At 46.1% G+C, this 10,802-nt stretch overlaps 1 protein-coding gene across 1 annotated transcript in view; it reads left to right on the top strand.

The window, feature by feature from the left end:
• The window catches only part of LOC104084319 (BCL-6 corepressor-like), a 17,918-nt gene extending 11,583 nt beyond the window's left edge, over positions 1–6,335 (top strand). Inside the window, exons 4-7 of the mRNA XM_009588097.1 lie at positions 2,275–2,420; positions 3,610–3,687; positions 3,897–4,047; positions 5,214–6,335. Coding sequence (XP_009586392.1) covers positions 2,275–2,420; positions 3,610–3,687; positions 3,897–4,047; positions 5,214–5,508 — 670 coding nt within the window. The 3' untranslated portion in view covers positions 5,509–6,335. The remainder of the gene's footprint in view (positions 1–2,274; positions 2,421–3,609; positions 3,688–3,896; positions 4,048–5,213) is intronic.
• The last annotated feature ends 4,467 nt before the right edge of the window (positions 6,336–10,802 follow it).

Below are 10,802 nucleotides of genomic sequence, written 5' to 3'. Positions count from 1 at the left end.
TGGGCGCCAGCCGTAACACTCATCTGTTCCTGGTGCCTGTTGCCAGACTTTCAGCCATGAATGCTTCATGCCCAGTGGGGGACAGGAGGGCTTGCAGCAAGGCTGACCTTTCCCGCTGTAGATGCTCGGAGTGTCGTGACCTGACAGCTCAGGCCTCAGATGCTTGCTGACAGCCAGAAACACCCGATACTTCATCAGCCTCCGTGTCAGCACCCCTATTATTTGTTACCTCTTGCGTTGTATCGCCTGGGATGATCAGCACCGGCCAGGTCCTGGATGCCCTGGCTGCTGCGTAGGCACGCGATGCTGCGGCAGTCCCTGTGCGGGAGCACTGAGTCAGTAGGTGGAGGTGGGAGGGTGAGGCTTGCGGGGTGGGGACCCCGGGAATGCTGGCTTCTCCAGCGCTGTCTGTCTCGAGGGTGGCAGATAGTTTCAGTGTTGTGTTAGAGACTTCCCTGAGAAATTGAGAAAGGGATATTCTGACCCTTTGCCAGGTGATCCTCACGGACCTCTCTGGTCCTTAAATCTGAAAGTAGCTTTCTAAAGAGCGGCACGTCGGTCTTTGAAGGCGTGCACGTGTTGTGCTCTCTGGTGCCGGGGGTCTGAAAGGTGGCACAAGCTGAGTTGAGGACTGTGCTCAGCTCGAGGATCACCTGCTTGTTTGCTGTGTTGGTGGCCTGGGGCGTGCAGGAGGTAGGCAGCACGGGATAAGCCCTCTCTCCATAGGGAACGAGCCGCAAACTCTCCAAGCGCACCTCCTCATGTCAATATAGCGTGCATATGCCAAAAGCAAAACTGCACGCAGCTTTCCGGCAAGATGGGGGCAAGCGAAAGTGCTTCACGCATGACAGATGTTAATCACCCTAAGTCACAGCCTACTGGAAAGTACTTGGAGTAAACACACCTGGAACATACTTCTTTTTGAGATGGATCAGAGTCCCCCTCCCACCAGCAACGCTATGTAATAGGTGGGAAAACGGTGGTGTGCCTTCCTCTTCTGACTGTTTCGATCTGCCTCTGCGCTGTCCCGAGCTCACGTGGATGCCAGCCCATACCAAAGCGGTAGAGGGGACGTTGCCGCGTGTGGCAGAAGGAGTGGTGGGACGTGGCCTCTTTGCAGGAGGGAGTTTCAGCCCTGGTTGTTAGCTGAGCATTGCTTGGCGGATTGGTAGACGGAGTTGAGGAGTTTGCTTGTCTGTGCTTACAGATGACTTCTCCTTGTGACATCATTCCGAAAGCTTTCCAGGAAGGCAGTATGTGATCCTAGTTAAAGTCCTTCCTTCTCTTGCCTTTTACTACATCTGTTTGAGAGCTTGAAAGCCTTGTTGGGGGGCAGCGGTGTTGACAGCCTAGAGGAGGAGGAGTGTAGAGTTGAGTTGAACTGCTATGATCAGTGGCAATTGCATCTGACTCCCCTTTCAGTTCCCTGCTCATCGCCGTCTAAGGAAAAGATGGGATTTTAACACATCTTCATTAGTCTGAAGGGTAATATGTTCTACTTCCAGACAACTCACCGTTACGTATAATCAATTTTAAAGGCAAAAGTTAATGCGATTTATAATTAGTGATAAGGAGTTCTAAACCTGGAATTGCAGGCATGTGTATTAATGAATAATCCTTCTGTAGGCTCACAAAACCTATGTCTGAGCTTGTATAGGTTGCTTATGCCGCGTAAAATGTGTTAACTTCTGGGTGGACTAAACTTAAAATAACATGTTTTTCTATTCTCTGAGTAGAAGGGTTGAATTGTGCTGCAGATATGTTCGCAAGTACTATTTAAAGAGGATATAGCATGGAAGTTTAATTCCCAGCAAATTTTCATAACTTATTTCTGTGTACATAATTTAGGAGCTTTGGGTAACTGATTTCCATGCTTGCCCAGAGGCAGGCTGAATGAGCCCTTACTCCACAACACGCTGTTAAATTGGCAGAGATTTGGAACGGTAGACTGACTTGCAGCAAAATGATGTTTGTGAGGCTTCATGCAAACTCCTGCTTTCTGTTACAGCAGTAATTATTTTACTGGCCCTCGAAATACGTACGGCAGTGAATAGACGTAACAGAAATACCTGCCCCGAGCAGTCTGACTGTGAAAAGACAAGAGGGGAGGGGATGATGTGCAAGTAAAACCGACAATGAGATGATTGGCAGTTGTATTAATAGTGTTATTTTCTATAAATAACTTTGATCTGAAGTCAGAAGTTTCTTGTCAAACACATTTGCATAATACTGTTGAGTCAAAATGTAATGCCGTGATCTTTTTTATTTCCCTAGACCGATCCATGATGCCGTCGAAAATGATCACTTGGAAATTGTCCGCCTGTTACTGTCTTACGGTGCTGATCCAACGCTTGCGACCTACTCTGGGAGGACCATCGTGAAAATGACCCACAGTGAGCTCATGGAGACCTTCCTCACAGGTGCATGGCCACATTGCATGGGGCTCTGCTGGTCATGGCAAATGGGGGGACGTTCCCTGCCCCACCAAAGTCCCTGCCGCCCGGCAGGGATGGCTCCACGCTGAGGAGCATTAGGGTGGGCTGCAGTAGCTCCCTCTTTGCCTGCAAAAACCCAGCCACTGCAGGTGGGAAGTGTAGCCGTGCATGGGGGCTCCTTCTAATTGACACTTTTAATAAGTCATAAGGATTGATGCCACTATCAGATTTGATAGGTAGGAGGCTGTTTCGGTGCCTTCATTTTTCTGCTTGAAATGAAAATAAGAAACTTGCCAAATCAAATAGCTTTTTGTTAAACGTAGTCATGTTTTCCCGTGGTCTTACTTTTTATCCTTCTAGTACTTGTCTTTTTGCAAGTTCTGCCTCATTTTATATCTGAAATGCTGTAAAACTGCGTCAAATGCTTTTGTCTTTAAACATGTCCATGTTCTAACATGGTTTTAGGTTTTTTTGCTGTTAGTTTTGGATAAAGACAATTGCATTCCCTAATAACTTTGCCTCTGAAAATGTTTGCACTGTTCACAGTCAATGAGTTTAACTATTCATCCACTTACCTGTTTAAATGGTGCAGTGTAGAAAGCACATAGCTGTATCAGGACTCCAGTAAAGTCCAGTATCTTGGACTTCTTAGTGTCTTGAATCCCAGTATCTTTTCATCAACTCAACTAGCAAAACACCCAAATTATGTCTGTAGAAAAGAATTGCATCTTCTGAACGTATCTCTGTGGACAAACTTTTCCACCAGTTTCTTTGGGGCCACTGTTTCACCCCCAAGTTGGTGTCCAGAATAACTGTGCAGGCTAAAAAGTGTGCTATATCCTATCTTTCACAAAAATAAAATGCCGCTCTCAGTTACTGAAGCTTAAGGTTGGGTCTGTTCCTCTTAGACCGTGGGCGATTATTTGATGTGGTGGGTCATTATTTGATGTGATGGGAGAAGGGATGCAGGAGAAAAGCAAATTCCAGGAATATTTGCAAGAATGATTTGTGTATATGCTGTCCTTTGTAGCATGTGCATCAGGAGTACGGTGTGGGTTTTATTTGATGGAAGGTATGGAGGATGCATAGTGAGACTGTATGACACACGGTCTGCTAAACTTGCCAGCTTTTTGTTCTCATCAGTATGTTTTTGTTGTTGTTTTTTCCTCTCCAGAGTATTTAACTGACCTGCAAGGTCGAAGTGTTGATGACCCTGGTTTGTACTGGGATTTCTATGGCAGCTCTGTGTGCGGTGAGCAAATGTTACCCTTTATTTCTTTGTATGCGGAGATTTTCAAAACATGCGGCATGTGGGGGTGGGGGCTGTTTTGTTTTTATGTTGGAGGAATCTAGGAAGGAAGCAAATTGGTTTTATTTACAGATCACGTTATTGGAGGAAAAAGCAAGACCTGCAACAGTCTCTTCGATGCTGACTTGGCACCTTTATTCAATTTTGTTTAGATCCAAAAGATGAATCTGGATTTGACATCTTGGCAAATCCGCCCGGCCCAGGTGATGAAGATGAAGATGGCTTTAGCGATGTGTTTGAATTTGAATTTTCGGATGAGCCTCCCTTGCCGTGTTACAACATTCAAGTGTGTCTCTCTCAGGGGTAAGAACAAATACAGGTTTTGGGGTAAAAATAGCTGAGACAATCTGCTTGGGGTGACGGCAGTTTGTGTCTGTGGGGAAAAGTGTTTGCATTTATCTAACATAAATGAGAGCGCAATACCGTAACTGCTGGGCTTTTTAGAAATAAGCTAATAGGAGGCGAGAGGGGGAAAGGCTGACTTGGGGCTGTGTTGTGAGTGCCGTGCTCCCGAGCGGGACAAGTGATGTTTGAACACAAATTCCTTCCCTCATCCCAGGCAGGCACCTTGGTATAACATCCCAAAATGCAAGTGCTTCTAGCACTTAAATTTGAATATCGTGTTTGTAAGGTGTTCTTAATTTTATTTAACGGGCTTTTCTGTTTTGCTGAGTGCACATGCTTTTGTGAGTGACGAAATGACACCTTTACTGCTGTTCTAGACTTTGCAGCAAAACTGGTTTTAAAGCTCTAAATTGGATCAAACAAATAATCATCTTACAAAAGATGCTATGATACTTAATAATAAGCAAAGACCTGAAAAGTTTTATTATCTGTTATAATTCAAGATACAAATTAGCTCCGTAAACAGCTACTGTTTGTCATTTGCACCAATTTTGATGACAGCAGTGGGAAAAATAGTTTTAAATATTAATCATGCAGGAGTGCGGGTTTTAGCATGTTTTTATTATTTGGGTGATAGATACAACTTAAGTTCTCTGAAGTGGACAAGTACAAGGATTGAATTAAAAAATTGTGTTCGTAATCTGAGAAAAACAATTCTCTGTTGACTTGTATTTAATGTTGGCATCTCTGGAAGTCAGAGGTGCTGAAATTTCTGGTTATAACTACAAGCCATCTCCTAGCTTGCTAAATGAGAGTCAGGCTCAGCCGGGCGAACGGCTGAGCTTTAAGCGTGTGAGCAGCCGTCGGGATGGCTGCTGACCCCCGCGCGTGCTCACGAGTCCTGGCTTTGTAGGCTCCGGTGCCCCTGCGTGCCTGGTCCCCCTCCTTCCCCAAAGCTGCGGGCAGCCTGCACGTCTGTTACGTTCGGCCCCCCTGGGCAATGGCCTTAGTTTCAGGGGGGCTGTTTGTGCGGGAGGGTTTGTCACACAGCGATAAGGTGAAGAGTCAAGAAGCCCGTGACTTAATGTCAGTTACTGGAGGCTGTTTCTCCTTCGCTTCCGCAGACCACGGAACTGGCTTTTGCTCTCAGACGTGGTGAAGAGGCTAAAAATGTCATCTCGCATCTTCCGCTGCAACTTCCCCAATCTGGAAGTTGTCACCATCACGGAGGCAGAGTTTTACAAACAGACTTCCCTCAGCCAGTTGTTCTCTTGCGCTACGGACCTTGAAGCTTTTAACCCGGAGAGCAAAGAGCTGTTGGACTTGGTAGAGTTTACAAGCGAACTCAAGACTTTGCTCGGCTCCTCGCTTCACTGGTTGCATCCGCACGAGGAGCCTCCCTTCGACATCCTCTGGTGAACCATCAGGCCGTTTAATGTACAGTGCTCTATACAGTTACTTCTTTATGTATATGTGTTCAAATGCAATTGTTTCTGTAAAGAAAGGACACTATTAAATATGAAAATATCTTTCCTTTATATAAGAGATCTGAATTCCAGTTGGATGGATTTTGGAAGAATTTTTTTTTAACTTCAATCAGTTTTTACAAAATTGTTATATAATGTTTCTTTAAATGCACACAGGCTTTGGGATAAGTTTGTTATTACTCGGAACACATTTTTTTTTTAAAGAACACACCCACACATTGACTTTGTTTCATACAAAGCACTGACTACACAGAACATACTTTTCCTAGGTGATGTGATCAAAGTCGTGTGGCTTGTTTGGGAGATAGGATTCAGTAAGGCACTTGGTGATATTATTTTTGTTTTTTTGTTTACAGAATTACCTGCTTTGGCCAGGTAAGCACTATTGAATATAATTCAATAGTTTGTAATATAAATTAAACCATATCCATACGCATCAACTAATTGTAAGAACTTTTATATCCTAATTTAAAAGCTGTGAAATTTAGTTTTCACACATCAAACCGGATTGTTTATATATGTTTAAACATTTTATGCTCTTTATTTAAAGAAGACTTTGAACTATTTTTTCTGTACCTTGTAAAATACTGAAAAACTAACATATGTTGAAGTTGCTTGAAACTGTACATAAACTAAATTTTCTGAATTGTGTGTTTATGTTTGAGATCTGTGTTTTAACTTTGTAAGTAAATCTCCTGCCTTTGTATTTATATTTTACAAAAATTTTCTTAAAGGCAATAAAACTGTTGAGAAATGAAGAGGCTAAAGTGACTCCCATTAATTTCGTGCCTGGTTGCGAAATGAGCTCCGACTCATTAATGTTTATGAAAGGAGGCACCGTGAGTGGTCCCTGAAGCGGAGCAGAGCTGGCATAGGTGCTGGTGAGCAGCTGATGAAATCCGAGGTAGAATCTGCATCGACTTTCTAAGTTCAAGGTTACAAGAAAACATCGGGCGGGCGCCTTTTGTGGGACAGAGGTTTAAAAGCCATATTCACAATACTTTCTGCGTTGTCTTTTAGCTAAAGAACTGTGAATAGGTTCAATTGTTTTTTCTCCTTTGTCATCGGTTTAAGTTGAATCCTGAATTCTCTTTTCGGTGATGTCTGCAGAGGGGAGGAAAATAGTAGCAGGGTAAATGCTTTACTTTTAATGTGGAGCATCGAGGCTATGAGCACCCTTTGGAGGGATCTGAAGGGACAGTGAGCAGAATGTCACTTCTACACAGCTTGGGAACGTGCATCTTAAGGCTCCCAGGGCTTGGGCAGGCCCTCTCTTAAGGGCCTGGGTCTGCCTTTCCCCTGTGGAAAGAAGTTCCTGCTGTGAACCCAAAGTCTGAGTTTTGCTTTGGGGCTGTTTTTAACAGTAGTATGTCCTCTGATAGCCAAACGTTTCAGCTGAGACATTTAAATCGCACTGCTCTTCTGATGAGGGCCAGGACACCCACCAAAAGGGTCTCAAGCAGAGCACCTGGTCCATCTGAGAAAGGCATCTGGGAAAAAGTTTCTCCGTCTGGAGCAGTGAGGCTCAAAGGTTTTGATTAACGGACAGTGTGCTGCAGGTTAAATCTTGTGCTCTTGGGGGAGCTTAAGAAAGGGTGTGAAGGTAAGGGAGAATGACGCCCCATTCCTGAAGGTGCCCCAGAGGGAAAGACGCAGAGCCGATGCCTCTCGTGGTGCGTTGCCATCGAGTCTTGTGCCAAACGTTTGTACTGTGTTTACAGTGGGGCTGCTTCTGGGAGTAAGGTGGTTTTGTAGCTGAGCCAGGAGGTGAGAGAGGGGTCCGACAGCTGTCTGCTGCTGGCAGCTGAAGTCCCATTTCTGCACAGGACAGGGAATTTTTAGTCCTAATACAACTACTGACATCTTTCTCCAGACTTTGGATAAAGTTGATGATGGTGTCTTCTGTACGGCTCACGTGCACACCCTGGGTTTCCTTTTAAGCCAGCCTCCAGCTTTGCAAGGAACTGAAACACAGTCACCCCTACTCTCCAGTGCCGGCTACTTTTACCCCGATTTTCCCAGAAAGCAGAGGTGGGCCAGAAAAACTAAGGCAAGGGAGAATGTTACAAGCAATTGTTACAGCCACGTTTATCCGATCAGCTGCGTAACGCTTGGATGGTTTGAGCTGAACATAAATCAGCTTTGTACCACTTCCAGGGGTGCGTGGCAGACACCTCACTTTTTGCTGTGCCCCGCAGGCAAACAGAAGATTGACACGGCTTCCTCTTTTGGCCAGCTTCCCCTCAAATGATCTGGAGCACGTGCTCCCGAAACGCCTCCGCTTAGTCAGCTTTCCACTATCTCCACCGAGTACAGTTGGGCCTTCTCCATGCTGGCGCTTGCATCTGTGCTGAAATACAGTAACAGCCTCATGCTGTTGTAATGTAAGCGTGTGCCTGACATGGGGCTCGTCTGCACTCTAAAAATAGGGCCGTGGCGGGGAACACCTGATCGCAGTGCTGTCCCTTGACATAACGCAACCATTTTATCTTCTCTAGGATGTACTTTTTTTAAAGAGACTTGGCCACGCGAGTGTGCTTGAGGGAGCACAGAGGGTTCAGCAAAGGAGCGGGGCAGCGTCCCGTGCTGCTGGGCACACGAGGCTGGCTTGGCTGACCCTATTCTGGGCGGCTTGAGAGACTGTCACGGGAGAGGCTGGCTGCAAGCATGGTTTTGCAGTAGGCAAGCCCAGGGGTTAGTTACCTTGGGAAGAGAAGAGATGGCAGCGTGCCGGCAGGGAGCGAACTCAGTGACAGTGAGTGTAGGCAGGGGAGTCGAAATGCTGGCCGCCTTGCCAGCATCGGGACTGGCTGGATCCTGCACGGTGCAGAGCCGGGGACTGAGCTAACCCCAACCAGCACGGCGGGGCAGGGCTGGGAGGGGGCTGATGTTCAGCATTTCAGGTTCTGGATTCACGCTGCTCTCCTTTAAAGCACCTTCCTGTGCATCCTCCGTGGGCCAAAGAGACTCGCTTCACACCGCTGGCATTGCTCCAGGTTAATAAAAAATAAGGAAACAGAAACGCAGCCTTTGGGGATGGTAAAACCCTGCAGATCCCATGTCCTGCCTTCTGCAATATGAAAGTGCAGTGTTGATGCTGTTGGGGCCCAAGCCAACGTGTTTCCTTGAGTTTCCCCTGCTTATCGCTTGGATTTGCCTGGCTGGGAGGTTGTGCTGCCCCACGGAGGTGTTGGAGGACCACTGGTGCAATATGGAAAAAAACCATCTCCAGCTAGAGCAGGCAGGTGAGCCTCACTGAGTTTCCTTTGTCAAACTTTTACTTGGCACTGGCTGGGAAATCCCAGGAAATACCTGGCTCCAGGCTGGCTGCCTGGCACCGGAGGGGGAAGCCACAGCAGGAGATAAACAATGCTGCTGAGGACTGCAAGATACTGAACAACTCCTTTGCCTTCTTGCCTTACCCAAGAGGGCTGGGTTCTGCGTAAGGGGGTCAGCCCTGGGAGTTTCCCATTCGGGTTATTTCTCCCTCCAGACACTGTTGGTTCTTCTGCTTTGCTGTTGTCCCCCCCCTTTTGCTCTGGTGGCCTAACTTGAGCCAAAGACACTGATACAGTGAGTGGCAAGCAAGGGCCAGAGGCATTTGGTCCTTGTTGGTGCTCTTTGGGGAGCATCTGCTAAAGGGAGAGCCCAGATGCCCACTGGAAGCCCGACCCAGCTTCTAGTTTGTGGGATCACAGGAGCAGAATGGAAATTGTCTTAAAAACTGCTCCCAGGGGCCAAGCTCACTCCATGAATCAAAGAGTTTGAAGCTGACTCCTCCCTTCATTTCTGTGCTAAATAACGGAACTATAGACGAGACCCATCGTTTGTGCATTAATATGAACAAGGTGTCAGGGAGTGGTAAATGCAGGCAGCTGCCATTCCCAGGCTCTGCGGGACTGCTGGTAAACATTCAGCACCATTTCTTCAGTTCATACAGGAAAAAGGCACACATTGCTACTTTAAACTTGTACAGATGCAAGCTAACTGAAAAAATACTATCATATCTGTTTAAAATTGTTTGCAGAACACCATATTTTCATTTCAGTATGGGTCCAGCGTTGGTAGGAGAGGGCTTGGCGCCACTACACAAGACAGAAGAGTTGAATGCCACAGTCATGAAGACATATATTAGGTCTTTTCTCAATGTGCTTATTCACCACTACATTTCTGCTAGGAGGAGGGGCAGGAGAAGAAAGTGACCGGAATCCAACGAGTTTCACTTTGTGAGCTTGTAGTGTTGTCAGGGGAAAAAATCCCCAAACAGATCTGAAGAAAATGAAGTTCTCTTGAAGTGCCGCGTCTAGTCTCTTCCCACCTACAGCAGTCTTGCTAGTTCTGCATTTCACCTGTTACTGTGCTTTGCATGGGTTCACTGTGATTGCAGAGCAAAGAGATTGTATTTTCCTGCAAGTTAAGTGTGCTGAATCATTAGCAGCAACGCTGCCTTCCACCCTTGGGCTTGGGGGTGAAGGCAGCGTGTTGCTTATTTCTGGTTTGCCAGCCCCGAAGCAAACCTTGTCCACACCATGTGCATGTTTTGCTCCAGCAGACCGACGTGACTGTAGACGGTTGCTCTCTTGAGCCAGATATGAACCACAATTCTGCCACTAAATAGATTTTCCTTTTGTTGTCACATTGATTTGCAGCTCATTAATAGTGACAGCAGTGAGGTACTGCACTGATGACCATATTGCATATTCATGACCAACTTATTATTAAACAAATAAGATTTCCCTAGCTTAGGAAGTACCCAGAGTAATGCCACATTATGCATTATATCAGCCTGGATGTTTTATTTTCTCTTTAATATGTTAATAGATGCAAGGGGTGCTCTTTTTTTAAGTAAATGTGCATCTATAAAATAACATGTAATTTAAAATATCAGAATCGTTTAAATAGTAATCCATTCCCCTGCCAATAATTGAGCAGGAATACCTATTTAATGTACAAATCAATTAATCAATTCTAACTCCTTGCTTCGTTGACCGTAACGCAGGCAGTACCATCAAGGCTCGACCGAGTCGCTGTACCGCCGAGGTGAGCGAGGGGCAGACAGCTGATCCCGTGTTTTATGGTTCGTTACAGTCAGATTATTTGGTTTTCATAGTTGCTTTTGTTTCTTCCCCCTCCCCAAGGTGTGGTGGGAGAGAAAGTGAAGGCTGTGCCCGGCTGCTGCCCTCTTGTCTTAGGCGCCCCTCTCCGGCACGGCTGGGGAAACGTGGC

This window comes from Fulmarus glacialis, unplaced genomic scaffold (genome assembly GCF_000690835.1).
Source record: "Fulmarus glacialis isolate BGI_N327 unplaced genomic scaffold, ASM69083v1 scaffold38240, whole genome shotgun sequence".
Taxonomy (NCBI): Eukaryota; Metazoa; Chordata; class Aves; order Procellariiformes; family Procellariidae; genus Fulmarus; species Fulmarus glacialis.
The sequence above is the reverse complement of the archived record's forward strand: the minus strand, read 5'-3'. Positions and strand labels throughout refer to the sequence as shown.